The following is an 18745-nucleotide window of genomic DNA, read 5'->3' on the forward strand; positions in this document are numbered from 1 at the left end:
GCTTTTCAATAATTTTTTCAAAACTGGGCAAACATGGGAATGAATAAACGTATTTCTTTCTTTTAATATGTGGGTTTATACTTTTAAAATGATAGTATGATTTGAAAAAACATGAAACAAGCTTGATATAGAAATTAAACTAAATAAAAAGATTGAAGAATCAGTTTTGGGCCAATTTTCCCAAACGCAGAATAAACTGCCTTTTACATAATTTTTATTTTTATCAACATAAATGTGTTAAACTATCAAGTAAAAATCGTCATTCTTCTGTAAAATTGTCTGATCTTTACGATAAAAATATTTTCAGATTTGTAAAATCTGACCTTACATTTGAAAATAGCCAAAAATGCTTTTATAGCGGAATTGGGGTTAAATGGACCCTAGATGATTTTTACGGTGCAAGTGGTTATTTTTACTGGATTCCTAGGACATTTTTACATAAGTTAAGTGCATTTTGGATGGCCGCATAAAGCCTCCGCTCTAAATACAGACCGATTTTCAAGAAAAAATGGGGAATAGGGGCAAAATGGACCCTTTGCCGTTTCGTACGGTGGATGAAACCATCACCAATCGATTCTCCGGATTGTTTTACATAAGAAACACTATTTTTCATACCAGGGAACCAGCCGCTTCAATTAAGTCCGATTTTAGGTTCCATTTCACCCACTGTGGATTGTTGCTAAAAATCGTCAGCTCAAAATGAATGGTTATTGGAAAACACTTAGAAATACTTTTTCTTTTTCATTTCTTTGCAAGGCTATCAACACTTCAAACTTGAAAGTTAAAAAAAAGAGAATTTTCTCAGCTTCTCGAAAAAAAAAAATTTTTTTTTCAGAGATAAAAATAAGGACATGTTTTTTCAAATCATAAATTCAAACCTATAATTAACCCTTAAAATACTCAAACATGGTGCATTTTAATATTTTTAAATGTCTGCAACTGGCATGGTGCAATTTCAATTAAACTTTTAAAAAATTGAAAATTTTCTGGAGAACATGTTAAGGCCTTTGCAAATATTTTTTTGAAGTTCTGGAACAACATTTGAAAAGGGCGCATGCACATTTGACTGGTAGAACTGTTTCGCAAATCCAGCTGAGCAATTCTCTACGAAATCGGTCTTTTAATTTTTGTATTTTTTTAATCCGACTGAAACTTTTGTGGTGCTTTCGGTATGCTTAAAGAAGCCATTTTGCATCATTAGTTTGTCCATATAATTTTCCATACGAATTTGGCAGCTGTCCATACAACATTCAACAATCTGTATCTTTTGAAGGAATTTTTCGATCGATTTGGTGTCTTCGGCAAAGTTGCAGGTATGGATAAGGACATTTTTAATTTCACTTTGTGTCACTAAAACTTAATTTGCAAAAAAAACATCATTTTTTTTTCATTTTCTGATACGTTTTAGGGAACATCAAATGCCAACTTTTCAGAAATTTCCAGAATGTGCAAAAAATCTTTGACCGAGTTATGAATTTTTGTATCAATACTGTTTTTTTCAGCTTAATGTTTCGATGTAAAATCAAATGTGCAATCAAAAAGTACATTAGCGAAATTTTGATAAAGTGCACCGTTTTCAAGTTATAGCCATTTTTAGGTAACTTTTTAAAGAATATTCGCAGTTATTCATTTTTTTAAACTATAGTACTGCAGTGATGTGTTCTATCAAGGGTTAAAAACCGAAGCCGAATGCCGAAGTCAGAGCCGAACTACCTGAAGGTTCGAGCTTGTTACGATAGAATAAAACGTCTCTCTCGAGTTTAAGCCGTCACATTGAACGGAGTCAAACCAACGTCTTTTTATTTAATATCCGGATAGTCTTATTACCTAAGTGATTAAAACATTATACCCAGTTAAGAGCATTTATCTAAAATCTATTCAAAAATATGCATTGCATTATTCCATCTAACGGTAAAACCTTCGCGGAAAGCTTTTAAAACCTAATAAGGCATGCTTTCAGACATGTAACAGCGCGTGTTGAGAACTCTAAATGCTGCACAATTTTCCACCAAACTCGACATCACTCGCGAAGATCGTGCACACCCACAAGTGAAGTGAAAACTGTGTCCTTTTGCTTCCATTATGATCTGCAAACAGCCCCTCCTCTCTCCCCTTTTCTCCCTTTTTTCGCAAATGGATAGATAACTCAATTTATGGCGCAACTGCGACTCGAAAAAAAAAATGGCAGGCAGCGTGTAAAGTGAATGCAAAAATCATCCCTCTTCGAGCAGCCACGTGGAAAGTCATGCACCCTACCCAACTACCATAGAGGGTGGCGCTCTTTTTTTCCACTTTCGTCCAAACAATGAGGGACGAAAACCGTTAAAAGCTTTTGACTTGCCGGCTATGGACGCGATGGAGAAAAGCTTTTATTAGAACTTTTCGTTAAAAGGTAATGAAAATTGTAGTAGAATATTACAATATTTTTTTTAAATCAATTGAGTTTGACAAATTTCTATTGTTATAAAAATCAATAAAAATTGCATGTTGATTAAAAAAAACTTAAATTCTCGTTAGGTGAATCGACCAATAAATTTCGCCCTTCCACCATCAATTCAGCTTTCCTCCACGTGCAACAAAGTGACAACCGAAATATGTATAACACGCAAAGAAATTATGCGCCACCACTGAAACGAAATGAAAATGGACCCAAAATGGATATCGCGCGAGGAAACGAGCACAAAAAAATCACTCAATTGTACTTCACAAGTCCCCGAACATCATCAATGAACGAAAGAGGGGAAAAAATCTGATTGATCAAGGGAGAGTGATAGCGCGCCGGAAAGAAAAAAGCTCCAGCCAGATGGATAAATTGAGGATGAACCAATAATAAATTGTATTTATTGATGCATTACGTAGCTAGACAGGAATAAAAAGTGAAGCGTGGGTGGGAGTGAAAGCACGACAAAATGGAAATCCATCAGTGCGAAAAGCGTGTGAAACCCCTCCTCCTTCTCATTCCAGTTTGGGCGTTTTTTACCTCCTCCGTTAGATAAAAGAAAAATTCATAATTGCAATTACGGTCCGACGACGACGGCGACGACGATGCAGCTCCGAAATCTCGGAAAAGCTCAATCTAGCGTCAATTTCGTTCGATTGATTCCTCTTTGCGTCGGCCCCCTTTTTTTTCTTTCGCTCTCACTCCGAATATAATCTTTTGATGCTGTGCTGCAAAAGGCAGCAAATTCCGACTTTTTGCCAGATTCTAGAGACCAAGATTCGCTCGATAAAACTCGTGTGCAGCTTGAATCAATTATCCTGATGGCAGAGGCAACAGCAGCATGCACTTTGTATTTGGCGGGAAAAATCTTGCCTCTTCTCCTTTGGGGTGGTTGTTGATGATGGCAGTTTTTTGCACGATTTTTTGTGGCGCCTTCAGTTGGTGGTATTTTATTGATGAGCGAGAATCTCGTCCAGGTCCTTCTTGTACGGACATCCGGCTGCGACTTCATTAGCCAGACCTTTGATTAGTGCCCGGTGATGAACGAGCAGTTGCTCCAGGGATGCTGAAAAATAGGAGGAAAAAAAAGCAATCGTGAGTAAATCAGCCAACAGTGAATTTTCAACGTTTTTTTTTTTAACAAAATTTAGCAATTTCTGATTTTCCAAACACTTTTATTCAAAGGTTTCAAGACGGTAAAGCCAAATTATGCGTTAATTTTCCCTGAAACGCGCAAGATTACTAAAAAAATTCGAAATATATAACATTCTCCAAAATCAGGCTTCACTGAACACCAAGACCTGGTGCGCCGTGGTGCGGTTTTCGTGTCACTCTAGAAACCAAACCGAGCTGTTTATTGTCACACCATAGCAACTGTACCGAAAGCACCTTGGTACACCACCGGTGCAACCAAACTGTATACCAAGGATGCAACTCAACATATGGTTGATCCAAGTAAACCGGAGGCGACATTATTTTGATTGAGGTTTGTCAGCCATCATTCACAACTTCGGGATGGCCTGGTGGTTGTTGTCTCCGTCTTTTAACCAAGAGGTTCCTGATTCAATCCTGAGTACAAATATTTTTGAGGTTTTTTTTTTCAACATTTGCTGTCAAAATTACTGATTATATACATTTTTTTAAGTAACTTCTTTTAACCTGCGAACAGTTAGAAAATTGAATGGATTTTTGTAGCGGAATAGAGAAAACGTTCCATATTATGCAGGCAGGTTTAAGTGAAAATGCCTATTTCAGGATTATATGCACGAAAAGTTAAAGTTTATATTTCATGACACTACGAAATTCTATTCCTAAAGAATTATTCTAAACAAATAAAAATCATTTTAAAAATAAAATAACAAATGTCGAGATTCGAACCAAGAACCTTTAACTTAATATTGCAGTGCCTTTGACAACCACACCATTAAGAACTGTTGAGTTCAACTGGCTTGCTAGGCATCAAGAGTTCCAAACTTCTCCCGTGTGGTAGGCGCAGAAACCATGTCAGTTTTGTGTACGCGATCCACACCGCCGTCACACCAAACTTCGGTTTCGGTGCACCGATCAAGCTACCAAGATGTGTCGGGTTTGGGTCGTGACGAGAAATGGTGCGCATAGAAAAACCGGTATCATAGCAAACCGTTGTCGCACCCGTCAAAAGGTAAGTCTGTCCAAAATAAATGGCGAAGAAAAGGGAAACTTAAATTTTACAACTGTTTTTTTTTTGTAATTTTTATATATTTTTTATAATTTTTGTAATAGTGTCATTTTTGTCATTTTTGTCATTTTTGTCATTTTTGTCATTTTTGTCATTTTTGTCATTTTTGTCATTTTTGTCATTTTTGTCATTTTTGTCATTTTTGTAATTTTTGTAATTTTTGTCATTTTTGTCATTTTTGTCATTTTTGTCATTTTTGTCATTTTTGTCATTTTTGTCATTTTTGTCATTTTTGTCATTTTTGTCATTTTTGTCATTTTTGTCATTTTTGTCATTTTTGTCATTTTTGTCATTTTTGTCATTTTTGTCATTTTTGTCATTTTTGTCATTTTTGTCATTTTTGTCATTTTTGTCATTTTTGTCATTTTTGTCATTTTTGTCATTTTTGTCATTTTTGTCATTTTTTCATTTTTGTCATTTTTGTCATTTTTGTCATTTTTGTCATTTTTGTCATTTTTGTCATTTTTGTCATTTTTGTCATTTTTGTCATTTTTGTCATTTTTGTCATTTTTGTCATTTTTGTCATTTTTGTCATTTTTGTCATTTTTGTCATTTTTGTCATTTTTGTCATTTTTGTCATTTTTGTCATTTTTGTCATTTTTTTCATTTTTGTCATTTTTGTCATTTTTGTCATTTTTGTCATTTTTGTCATTTTTGTCATTTTTGTCATTTTTGTCATTTTTGTCATTTTTGTCATTTTTGTCATTTTTGTCATTTTTGTCATTTTTGTCATTTTTGTCATTTTTGTCATTTTTGTCATTTTTGTCATTTTTGTCATTTTTGTCATTTTTGTCATTTTTGTCATTTTTGTCATTTTTGTCATTTTTGTCATTTTTGTCATTTTTGTCATTTTTTCATTTTTGTCATTTTTGTCATTTTTGTCATTTTTGTCATTTTTGTCATTTTTGTCATTTTTGTCATTTTTGTCATTTTTGTCATTTTTGTCATTTTTGTCATTTTTGTCATTTTTGTCATTTTTGTCATTTTTGTCATTTTTGTCATTTTTGTCATTTTTGTCATTTTTGTCATTTTTGTCATTTTTGTCATTTTTGTCATTTTTGTGTTTTTAGTTTTTAGTGTTTAGTTTTTAGTTTTTAGTGTTTAGTGTTTTGTGTTTAGTGTTTAGTGTTTAGTTTTTAGTTTTTAGTTTTTAGTTTTTAGTTTTTAGTTTTTAGTTTTTAGTTTTTAGTTTTTAGTTTTTAGTTTTTAGTTTTTAGTTTTTAGTTTTTAGTTTTTAGTTTTTAGTTTTTAGTTTTTAGTTTTTAGTTTTTAGTTTTGTGTTTTTAGTTTTTAGTTTTTAGTTTTTAGTTTTTAGTTTTTAGTTTTTAGTTTTTAGTTTTTAGTTTTTAGTTTTTAGTTTTTAGTTTTTAGTTTTTAGTTTTTAGTTTTTAGTTTTTAGTTTTTAGTTTTTAGTTTTTAGTTTTTAGTTTTTAGTTTTTAGTTTTTAGTTTTTAGTTTTTAGTTTTTAGTTTTTAGTTTTTAGTTTTTAGTTTTTAGTTTTTAGTTTTTAGTTTTTAGTTTTTAGTTTTTAGTTTTTAGTTTTTAGTTTTTAGTTTTTAGTTTTTAGTTTTTAGTTTTTAGTTTTTAGTTTTTAGTTTTTAGTTTTTAGTTTTTAGTTTTTAGTTTTTAGTTTTTAGTTTTTAGTTTTTAGTTTTTAGTTTTTAGTTTTGTACAACAGTTTTCTCCGTACAGTTACAACATTTTTTTTCTCAAATCAAAACTCAAAGTTTCAACGACTCTCAATCAGAACTAATCCACCTAATTGGTTCTACCAAAACAGGCGTTCCCATCATTCCAACATCAAAGAAGCGACCTACCCAGAATCGCCTTCCGCAGCTTCAGTTCCGGATTCTCCAGGTGCAAAAACATCGTTGGCACAATCTGTCTCAGCACGTCGTCCCACCGGCCAGCTTCGTCTGCACCTTCTGCTGCAATCTGCAACCGGCCCAAACACGTGGCCGCCAGTTCGCGGACCTCTCCGCTAGGATCATCCAACCGGGCCATGATGGCGTAAGCCAGAGGCTTCAGATGTTCCACGCCAAGTGGGCCCATTGCGAGTAGTGTCCGAAGGGCGTAGGCACGCGTCGGAATGCCGTTGTCTTCGATTAGCCCAACCAGGGCGATGATTTGGCTGGGCAGGACGGTTGTGAACTATGGAAAAGATAAAGATTAAAAACTGATCACAGACAAGAAAAGAGCTCATCGATTCCGGTTTAGGGTACAAACGCTTTCATTATTGTTATGACTGTTGCTTTTCCCAACTGTATGGACTCATGTACTTATTCCGCACGACCTTTGTCCGGAATTGGATCCGAAATGCGATTCTATACAACAAGTGTGACCAAACTACGATTTCGTGGCAAAGTTCGCACCAGTCGGGAAAACTTTTCCCCTTTTGGGTTCGCTGAAAAGAGTCCCCAAAACATCCCCACAAACAGCTGTGCCACCGTTCCTCCTCAAACTTCCGTAGAGCCAGTTGCATCCCGCCGCGTGGAAAAGTACAAAACGCAATTTCAACGCGCGTGCGAGCACACACCAACCAACAATCATAACCATTTTCGTTAAACCCGCCAACTCGTTCCAGTTTTGCCCTCCACAAAATAGAGGCAATAGTGAAAGGGTGCACTATTCGTTCTTTGGAGTGGAAATTCCGAAGCAACCCTTCGTGCAGTGGCAATGTAACCAGCTTTGCGATGGCTACCGTCAAATTGAGTTTCTCTGTAAATTAATTAGAAAATAAACGTCAATTTTTTAATGAGCAAAAAAACAAACAAATATCCACTATCTACATATTATGATTTTTTTTTAAAGTTACAACGATTTACATTAATTTCACTCTCCCTTCTCCTTCACTCGAGAAAGGACGTTATGGTTTTGCTAAACGAAATATCATAACACGACCACATTATCCTTTTAACTCCTACCACGCGTCATCACCGTCGTCATAGGACACTTTCGTACATTCCCTCTCTCTCTTGTAAAAGTGAAACACTTGTCCACTTTCTCTGGGCTACCCGGAAAACTTCAAGCGCCACCCTTAACGTTAAATGCAATAATGTAAAGTAGGTGGGGGGGGAGGATGAAAATTGCAATCCTTGTCCCACAGCTTCCGTGAATACTACCCTTCAACAAAGCTGACTACTTGGCAAGCTAGGTTCCGGAACCTTGACGTGGAATGCGGTGGTACTTTATAAAAACAACACACCCGTGACCCTGGAGTAGACCAACCAAGTACACCAACGAGTAGAGCAACTTTTTGTGAACATTTCTGTTTATTTTCACTTTTACTAAAAGTTATTCTATTCCTTTTACAAGCATTTAAAAAAAATATTTCCCAAATGTATTCTAATCAGACGAGAATGCATTGGGCCACGCCCATTTTCCTATTTTCAGCTTAGTTCTTTTTTCTTCCAGCGCTCTTTAGGGTCTGCTTAGTGCTGCCAAATTGATGAAATTTTAAGCGAACACTCACGAAAAGTATTTATAGAAAAAGTTTCCTGGCATCACTGGCTCACTCCAACAGGCGCTGCTGCTGGTGTTGGTGGCCACCCTTTGTTCTTTATTTGCCTTCAATTCTCGCTCGTTTTCTTCATCCTTCGATTGGAATGGGTCGTCAAATTTGAAACGTCAAAAGACTTGGCGCGTTTGTTTTTTTGATGGCGCTTGCTAATTATTTACATGTTTCGGGATTATTTTTCAAGTGAGTGACTAACTAATGTTCAAAAGAACATGTTGCCGGTAGTTGGAAGCAATTTCATATCTTAAGCGCTTTGAAAACGTTAGCGCAAGTGAAAAGATATTGATGGCGACTTTCGTTAAGCAGTTAAGCTCTCATCTTGCGTGTGGATGTGTGTGCAAACAAAATTATGAGAAATGGTCTCGCAAAATAGAAATTATGATCAAAAGTGCATTAAATTTGATCTTTTTGGCCAGTAAGTGGCATACATTTGCGGTTTACTCGAGGCGGTGCTGTTGCTGGTAAGTTTATAGCCTTAATAGTATTTTTGGAGCTTTAATCGAGCATCAAACTCTCCATATGACGAAGATAAGTGTTTGATTAGAAAGGGTATATTTCCCCTAGCACGACATTTGGTTTGCTGCCTGATACTAAATTTAACCTCACTTTTGTTCGTGTTCGAACACGCAATTCATGAGCTTTTCTATGGATTCTGTCCCTTTTGAAATTTTAGTCTTCAGGGGCTGTTTGGGAGAGACTTTGAAAACTACTATTTTCTTGTTTATTTTTTTAACAGCTGTAAAAATCGGTAGTACGAAATTGCAACTTTTTTTTCCAAACTCTTTAGATTTCAGTTTACCGTGAAAAATTGAACCTCCGCAATTCTCTACGAAATCAGGCGACATTACGCATTTTTTTTATTTTGTTTTTTTTTTTATTTTATTCAAATTCTGTGGGCGCATTCTCTGTGACCAAATAAGCTATTTTGTGTCATTTGTTTACCCATACATCTATATATATATATATATATAAAAATTCGATGGTTTTGTTCGAACGCGAATCAATTCAACACGGAACGTCGGATCGAGGTGCTCTTTGTTGCGTTGGGTTCGTATAAGCACAAGGAAGGTTCTTACGCCAAAAAGTTACAATGTTGGCCACTCTGGAACAGATTCCGGAAAATCTGCAGATTGTATGGGAAACGGTTCAAATATACCAATTTTGATCATAGGAGGCTTCAAGATAAGTTCGAAGAAAAATAATACAAAATGTCAAAAGGTTTAGACAAAGAGAAGGGAAAAAAAATCAAAAAAGGGCAAGACGAAGTTTGCCGGGAAGAGCTTGTATTTTATATAATTTTGGCAGTTGTCCATACAAAAATGATACGTAAATATTCGAAAATCTGTGTTTTTGAAGGAATTTTCTGATCGATTTGGTGTCTTCGGCAAAGTGTTAGGTATTGATGAGGACTGTTTCGAAAAAAATTAGGAACATGGATAAATAGTTTTTGCTGGTTTTTAAATTAAATTTCACAAAAAAAAACAATTTTTCAAAATCCAAAATCCGTTAATTTTGGAAAATATTTTTTCGAAAAGTTAGAGAATTTCCTAAAATTCGGTCTTAGTAACATTAAAGAACATTGGACCTCTGGTTGCTGCAATTTCGTAGTACCGATTTTTGGTAAATTTTTGTTTATTTAGACAGAAGGATTACCGAACTAAACTTAACCGATTTTTCAACTAACGAATTCGGTAAAGAAATCTAAATGTGTTGTGTTGTGCTTTAATTTTTTGCAATTTTGAAAAAGTTGAATGAAGAAAAAGCACGCCTGAAAACAATTTTTTCATTATATGAGAAAAAAAAATCTACAATATATGAGTTTTTTTAAAAGGTCCAATAAACATTTTCTAAAAAAATTTAATTGGACCATTAAAAAAAAAACTCTAGAATTGTCTCTATCAAATTTTGTTATTCGAAACAATAAGTTGCTTAGTAAGGCCTCTAAATGAATTTATATTGTGCAAAATGAGTTTTTCTCATAAGCCCTAATTTTTCAACCTTTTTTAATTGTCAACATTTTCATTGTCGAATTGTGAAACATTAATAATTGTTTTCTGCTTTTTTCACATAAAAATATTTTTATAATTTATTAAAAATACATTTTTTTTAAACATTTGTCCAACGAAGTTCACCGAGTTGGATAAATACGAAGAGTGCTGAAAAAATCAAGTTTTGCAACGAGTTCCATACAACATTTTTTGCAATTCCGAAAAACACCCATTGAGTTAAATTTTAAGTCAAATTAATCGTTTAAATCAAAAAAAAAATGTTGAAAAGTGTTACTTTTCAGCATTGATTTTGAAAAGTGTTGCTATTCGATTTTGTTATTTTTGGTACTGAAAAGTAGGCTATTTCGTCGTTAAAGAATGACAGGAAAAGTAAGTAGTTTCACGACGGAATTGCAAAAAGAACTTTTCGATTGCAGATAGAAAAAAAATTCTAAAAATAACGTCAAAATAACTGTTTCGCCTTTGTTCACGTTTTTTTTTAAATTCATTTTTTTTTAAATTCAATTGTGCCATAGAGTAGAGCGGGGTTAAGGTACGCACCTAATGACAATCATTCTGTCACCGGTGACCATAGTTCAGTTTTTAAATGGGGGTTGTTTTTTACCCCAAATTGAGATAAATTCATGTAAATTTACTTATTTGAACTAAGTAGTACTTATAATACAAAGGTTTCATTTTTAGGGTTAAACACCTAACTATTTTTGCATTAGTTATATTTTTAGGTCCGACTTTGTCAGAAATACTTTTAGTGATTTTAAATCAATACTATCAGAACTAAAAGTTCTATTTTTTTAGCATGAGCAAGACCATGAGAGACCACCCATGGTTGTCCTTCTCCGTTACTGAACAGGACCCTAATATCCTATCAGTCGTTGGGCACCAACGGCGCCCGCCATGTCAGTTTGTAGATCTCGGGGAGATGGGATGGGAATGTTAGTTTGCACAGGTTGCTACCAAGAATTGGTCACATTTTTTTTTTCATGCATAAAAATATTTTCAAAATTATAAACTCATGTTTCAAAACGTCAAAATCATTGTTTTTTTTTTGCATTGTGCTTTGTATTGTGTATGATTTACGGAAATGTAAGGCCTTGTCCTTCTTCAAACGGCATCTCATTTCTCATTGGATGATTTCACACCATCTGGCCATCATTAATGACAAAGGTGCAATATTGTTACATTATCTAGCGAAAACGTGGCGAACCCTTCAAAGGGTTGCACCTTCTCCAACTAAAAGGGTGCTCTTTCGATGCTGTGTGTAACTTTACTTACGGTCAAACGATCCACTCCCTGGGACATCGAGCAGAGGCAGGCCGTGGCCATCGCGCGGATGCTTTCGGCGCTGCGACCGGCCGCCCACACCAGGTACGGTGCAATTAGTTCTGCAAGGGGTAAAAAGGGGGGAACAGAGAAAGGGATGAGTAATTGAGTGAACCGGCAAAGTAAGTAAGTAAAGATGATGACGAAAGTGTTTCAACTGCAAATTAAGGGAAAAGTGCGGTTTAAGTTTTTGAAAGGGAAGTAGAAAGGACACTTGGGATGCAATTTTAAATTTGGGATCGCCGTAAGAAAATTTGCTTTCAGGTAACTAGTAACTTGTAATTCCCAACAGCCCTCAATTCAACTCAATCACTTTGTTTTATAAACATTGAAAAGAAACGTTCCTTTTTCACGATACATCGCTCTCTAAAAGAAGCTACAAACCTTCGATGAAAGCCCGCACTAGCTGCAACTGTTCCTCCCCGGGGACGCCCACCATGGAGTCGCTCCACCGCAGCATAGCCTAAACGCCACACGAAACAAAGAAAAGGAAATTTAGATTTATTGACATCCGTGCCAAACCAACACCACTCACGATAGAAATCGAGCTGAACAGCTTGATTTGGCCCTGGGGAATCGCATGCCCAAGTGCGACGGCCAACGTGGAGCACAGCTCGCGGTGATACGCCGGCCGGAATCCGCACACAAACACGATTCCCGCCAGCAGCATGATGGATTCCGCGTCGTCCGAGTTGGCCGCCTCCAGATTGTCCAGCGTGGCGAGCACGCCGGCGAGGTGGGTGTTGTGAAGGAGTTCCGGTTGAGGGTTCAAGGTGGCGAGGATTTCTAGGGCGCGGTCCCGAATCTGCATTGAGTCTTCGTAGGAAATGGCGGCCACTTTGAGTAGGGTTGTGTAGAGTTGATTTTCAGTTTTAAGGCGATCTTTCTCGTTGGCGAGACCTTCAATTTCGTTGCTGACAAATACGCGATTGAAATCAACCGTGAGAACTTCGCAAAAATCGAGCAACGCCGCCTGGTAGTCTTCTCGCTTTTGGTGGCATATTTCCGAATCGGTCAGCAAGCCAGCAATCTTACTCAAATCCTTCAACCTATCCAACCCACTGCTTTCATACATCGCCCTCAAACACCTCAAATGGCCCAAAGTGTGAAACTTTCTAAACTCAACCAACGCATGCTTGCTCCACGTATCGTACTCAAGCAAAATCCCGCACAACCGCGCAACCCGCAGCGCTTCCGCCGCCACTTCCCTGTCCGAGTCCATGCACGTTTTGGCCAGCACCGGATTCGTCTCCATAAACAGCGTCGAAAAGCCCCGCTCAGCGTGCAGAACCACCAGCTTGAGCAGCTTCGTCGCGTGCAACCGGATGTCCTCCTTCCACTCTTCCATTTCGTGCAGGATCAGATTCACGATCGCCAAACTGCGCTGCACAATCGCCCGGCAGGCCAGCGTCGGACGCTCGTACTCGGCGGCCGGATAGTTGGGCACCGGTTTGTCGATTAGCTTAATTTTAGCGAGTTCGGTTTCGTTTTCCGTGTAGTACAGCTCGCCGGCTTCCTTCCAGCGCGCGAGGATGTCTTCGCGCACTTCGGGCGTGTCGTCCGTGAGGCTGAAAGGGATCAGTTTAACATGTTTGAGTCGTAAAATCGGTGCTTTCTTTTTTACTTTTTCTGGGTTTTGCCATTTTTGAATCATTCAACAAATTTTGATTTTTTCAAAACCTTACGAACTTTTAGTTCGTGTTTCAGAAAAACAATTTTGTCAAAGAGTATACTATTTGAAAATTGAAAAAGCTTTCTCAGGATCCAATTGGAGAGTCTTGAATTTAAATATGAACTGACTTGTTCATGGCAGTAATGAGATAATATCATATCTCAGTCCGTTTTTGGCCAAATGCCACTAAATTTATATGATGAGCAGTTGAAATTGTGTAATTTAAAACTCTCAAAAAAGATTATTAAAATATGTACATGTAATCTAAAATGCATTCAAAAAATGTCGCTGGTCCATAAATAAAAAAAACTGAACTAAATTTTGTTTAAAAAAAAAATGTGAAAACGCAATTAAAAAAACCAGAGGAGAGAAGTAATTTTTTTTGTACGACCAAGTCAGTCAGTAAGTTTAATTAGTGAATAAGTAAGTGGTTCAGCGAGCTGTTTTAGTACATGTTTCTGTAACTTTTTTTGCTTAAACTGATTTTTTTATATTTCCAGAGGTCAAATAAATCAAATTTCAAATATTGTTGTGCTTTCTGGGTGTTTTTGAAACCTCTTAGGGTAATTTTTGTATTTTTTTGTAATTTTTGTAATTTTTGTAATTTTTGTAATTTTTGTAATTTTTGTGATTTTTGTAATTTTGGTCATTTTGGTCATTTTGGTCATTTTGGTCATTTTGGTCATTTTTGTAATTTTTGTAATTTTTGTAATTTTTGTAATTTTTGCAATTTTTGTAATTTTTGTAATTTTTGTAATTTTTGTAATTTTTGTAATTTTTGTAATTTTTGTAATTTTTGTAATTTTTGTAATTTTTGTAATTTTTGTAATTTTTGTAATTTTTGTAATTTTTGTAATTTTTGTAATTTTTGTAATTTTTGTAATTTTTGTAATTTTTGTAATTTTTGTAATTTTTGTTATTTTTGTAATTTTTGTGATTTTTGTAATTTTTGTGATTTTTGTAATTTTTGGGATTTTTTGTCATTTTTGAAATTTTTGTAATTTTTGTAATTTTTGTAATTTTTTTAATTTTTGTAATTTTTGTAATTTTTGTAATTTTTGTAATTTTTGTAATTTTTGTAATTTTTGTAATTTTTGTAATTTGTGTAATTTTTGTAATTTTTGTAATTTTTGTAATTTTTGTAATTTTTGTAATTTTTGTAATTTTTGTAATTTTTGTAATTTTTGTAATTTTTGTAATTTTTGTAATTTTTGTAATTTTTGTAATTTTTGTAATTTTTGTAATTTTTGTAATTTTTGTAATTTTTGTAATTTTTGTAATTTTTGTAATTTTTGTAATTTTTGTAATTTTTGTAATTTTTGTAATTTTTGTAATTTTTGTAATTTTTGTAATTTTTGTAATTTTTGTAATTTTTGTAATTTTTGTAATTTTTGTAATTTTTGTAATTTTTGTAATTTTTGTAATTTTTGTAATTTTTATAATTTTTGTAATTTTTGTAATTTTTGTAATTTTTGCAATTTTTGCAATTTTTGTAATTTTTGTAATTTTTGCAATTTTTGTAATTTTTGTAATTTTTGTAATTTTTTTAATTTTTGTAATTTTTGTAATTTTTGTAATTTTTGTAATTTTTGTAATTTTTGTAATTTTTGTAATTTTTGTAATTTTTGTAATTTTTGTAATTTTTGTAATTTTTGTAATTTTTGTAATTTTTGTAATTTTTGTAATTTTTGTAATTTTTGTAATTTTTGTAATTTTTGTAATTTTTGTAATTTTTGTAATTTTTGTAATTTTTGTAATTTTTGTCATTTTTGTAATTTTTGTAATTTTTGTAATTTTTGTAATTTTTGTATTTTTTGTAATTTTTGTAATTTTTGTAATTTTTGTAATTTTTGTAATTTTTGTAATTTTTGTAATTTTTGTAATTTTTGTAATTTTTGTAATTTTTGTAATTTTTGTAATTTTTGTAATTTTTGTAATTTTTGTAATTTTTGTAATTTTTGTAATTTTTGTAATTTTTGTAATTTTTGTAATTTTTGTAATTTTTGTAATTTTGGTAATTTTGGTAATTTTGGTAATTTTTGTCATTTTGGTAATTTTGGTAATTTTGGTAATTTTGGTCATTTTGGTCATTTTGATCATTTTGGTCATTTTGGTCATTTTGATCATTTTGGTCATTTTGGTCATTTTGGTCATTTTGGTCATTTTGGTCATTTTGGTCATTTTGGTCATTTTGGTCATTTTGGTCATTTTGGTCATTTTGGTCATTTTGGTCATTTTGGTCATTTTGGTCATTTTGATCATTTTGGTCATTTTGGTTATCTGGTCATTTTGGTAATTTTCGTCATTTTGGTCATTTTGGTCATTTGGGAATTTTGGTAATTTTGGTAATTTTGGTCATTTTGGTCGTTTTGGTCATTTTGGTCATTTTGGTCATTTTGGTCATTTTGGTCATTTTGGTCATTTTGGTCATTTTGGTCATTTTGGTCATTTTGGTCATTTTGGTCATTTTGGTCATTTTGGTCGTTTTACAAACAAATTTGACCTAAACGGGTATTTATACTCGAGAAAAAAACTAGTTTTTTTATTCGTACAGCCATCTTGAAGATGGAAACTGCAAAATGTCGTCAAACGACCAACCACTGCAAATTTCCAAACCAGACTGAAGTACTGGCCCCGATCATTCCAGGATCATTTCAAGAGCGTACACACACACATACGGTTCCTCGTTTTTTATTTCTTGACTTTTTTTTGATAAGGTCCTATAAACAAAAGTAAACATTGAGTGTATCCCGCTTACTCCGATGAACTTTGACATAATGTGTGAAAGGGATACACTCAATGTTTACATTTGTTTATAGGACCTTATCAAAAAAAGTCAAGATTTGTTTTTAGAGCGTAACCGACCCGACGCTCATCACTTGCGCCCGCCGTGCATACATCGCAGCAATCGATGACTTCGTTCGTTGTCGCACACTAGCACGTAATTTGTTTTGCTGACCGGTACAAAATTTAACCTCAATCTTTTTCGTGTACGTTTACGCAATACATGCGCACGTAAATAACTCTATCGAATTTCGACTCCAACATTTCAAATGGCCAAATATAATTTGTAGCACTTCAATCGCAGATGTAATTTTGCATAATATTGCCTATCCTCGTCTCATTCTCTACATACAATAAAGCAAAACTCACCAATTCAGCACCAGCGGCAAAATTCTCGAAAACAACGAGTACCGATCCCGCAACTTAACCAGCATCATGCACCCAACCCGCCCGCAAGCCCTCCTCACAAACGGAACCGAATCCATCAACAGCGGCGACATGTCCACGATGATCCGCATCGCGCAGTCCGAGTTGGAGTGAATGTGCAACGCCAACTGGCCGAGCGCATCGATGGCCGCAATCCGGTTCGCCGAATGGCGATGCTTCAGCGCAGTGCTCGCCGGTCCAACGAGCGCTTCCGCCCGGTAGTGCATACTCGGCGTAGATTGCGCCAGCAGCTGGACCAACTCGCAGCTCTGTTTCTGCGCGGCTGGGAACGGATCGCGTAACGTTTTGGCCAGAATGTCGACGAGGTTGTCGTAGGATTTAAGCAGCGGGTCGCCGCGGGCGCCGTCTGGGTCGGCATACTTGCGTACGATTTCTTCCAGTTGTTCGAGGAGTTGGAGACGGATTTCTTCGCTGTCCTCGATGGTTTCGGCTTGGCCAAGGCGGCGTGTCACCACCGGGATGATGTAGCTTAGGTAGAAGTCGTTCGGGGGGAGTTTTTGGAGCAGTTCCGAGACCAGCGTGATGGCCAGGTTTCGAACCATCTCGAAGCGGTCGGCATAGCAACGCAGAATGTGCAGGTACGTTTCGTCGAACAGGGACGGGGCCTGTTCCGGGCTGAGGTCTTTGTGGACCAGTTCGAGCATGTCCTTGAGGGCATGCTGGCGGACCATCCGCTCCTGGCTTTGGACGTTGGTGCAGAAGGACTCGATGAGGGATTTGAGGTCACTTTCTGTCATTTTTTCACGGTTCTGGAACCAATTTTACGTCGTACACGGGGGAAGAACAGGTTGACTGGAATAACACAATTTCAGCAGTAACTATGGCAACATATTTTTTTAAAGAACTAAAAAAGACCGGCGAAACATGAACGCGCGCACGTGTGCTGTTTGTTGATGTTTACAAACCTCTCTTGAACAGGCGTCGTTGGGTGATGAAAAGGGGTGGTGGGTGAAGATGAGGGAATAACGTTGTCGGAGTTGTATCAAGGTATTGAATGCCATGGAGTAAAAATTTAAAATTTAACCTTAAACTTAAATCTAATAATGTGTATTGCCTTCCTATTTTGAAGGGGTTTCCTAATAATATTATAATTTTTTTTTTAAATAAATTCTAGAGCAAATTTTCATAAGGTCCTATTCGACAAAAGTAGGCAAACTGAGTTATTTATTGCAATTCCACGGCGTGTTTATAGTCATCACTACTTTCAAAAGTGTCTTATAGGAAATTTTCTCAGCTTTCCAATGCTTCTAAGAGCGAAATGTTTCATCGGGAAATTTCTGAGATATCTCTATTTAAGTTTTTTCTTTTAAAATCCTTGATCGATTATTGGAAACATTTAAATAACAGTCCAGGAAACTTGCCAAATGATGTGTTTCATGTGTCTTTTACTCATCAAAATTTGCAGAATAAGACAACAAACAACTTTGTAGAAGGTTGCAAACCGCTAAACATTTTGAAAATTTTGTTTTAACCGATTTTTTGAATATGTGGGATTTATTCAAATATTAAAATAATAAAACCGTATTGAAATATTATTTTTTCAAGAACAAATAGATTATTACAAAATTGTTGTGTACAAATAACACCGGTCTGCTCTGATTCAGCTTGGAATTAGCTGATACAACCGAAATTTCTACAGGTTTGAGATTGATAGGGTATTACAAGATTTTTATGAATAAATATCATATTTCCTTAATCAAACACTAACCAGTTGCATGGATACAAAACATGTTTAATACTTGAAATTAAACTGCAAATTACTGTTGCTAGCTTTAGGAGAAATACTTTTCATTAGTATGAAATGATCGTTTTATTTTTTTTTTTGTATTAAATGATCAAGGAATTATCAATATTTTAGAAGTTTATAAGACTCTCATCTTCAATCTCTTTTTTGAAAAAATATATATATTTCTTAATTTTTGTTCAAATAGTTTGGAAAGAAAGTCTCTGTTTGGTTTTTTTTTTGTTAAAATATTATTTAATTTTTTTTTCAAACAAAAAAAAAAGTTTGTGACGGTGTTTTCAGCATTCTGAATTGGAAGACTCGAGTTTTATTGCTACTTTTAAGTGCATTTTCAACAGAAAACATTTTATAAAATTTTATCTTTATTTTATACTCATGAAAATATGACTTTTGAAGCTTGCTACAGTAATATGTAGTACATTTTCGATTTCAAATCATATTTGTATTTATGTTCCAGGTTAATGTTTGCTTAAGAAAATATCAAATTTATTCATTAAAATTCAATAATAACATTAACAATCACAAACCTGCCAATGTTTCGGTTGAACAAGGTAAATCAGAGTGATATTTGTACACAAAAAAATATGTAATTAT

General features: G+C 34.7%; 1 protein-coding gene across 1 annotated transcript; it reads right to left on the reverse strand.

Moving 5' to 3' along the window:
* Nucleotides 1-2804: 2804 nt before the first annotated feature.
* On the reverse strand, nt 2805-17306 carry LOC120417064 (dynein axonemal assembly factor 5). Its single transcript, XM_039579021.2, has 6 exons — nt 16330-17306; nt 12040-13072; nt 11889-11967; nt 11457-11566; nt 6476-6809; nt 2805-3506 (listed from the first exon to the last, which is right to left on the reverse strand). The coding sequence occupies exons 1-6, from the start codon at nt 17142-17144 to the stop codon at nt 3391-3393; spliced, it is 2487 nt and encodes an 828-aa protein (XP_039434955.1). The 5' UTR covers nt 17145-17306; the 3' UTR covers nt 2805-3390.
* Between the last annotated feature and the right edge of the window lie 1439 nt (nt 17307-18745).

Source organism: Culex pipiens, chromosome 3 (genome assembly GCF_016801865.2).
Source record: "Culex pipiens pallens isolate TS chromosome 3, TS_CPP_V2, whole genome shotgun sequence".
NCBI lineage: Eukaryota > Metazoa > Arthropoda > Insecta > Diptera > Culicidae > Culex > Culex pipiens.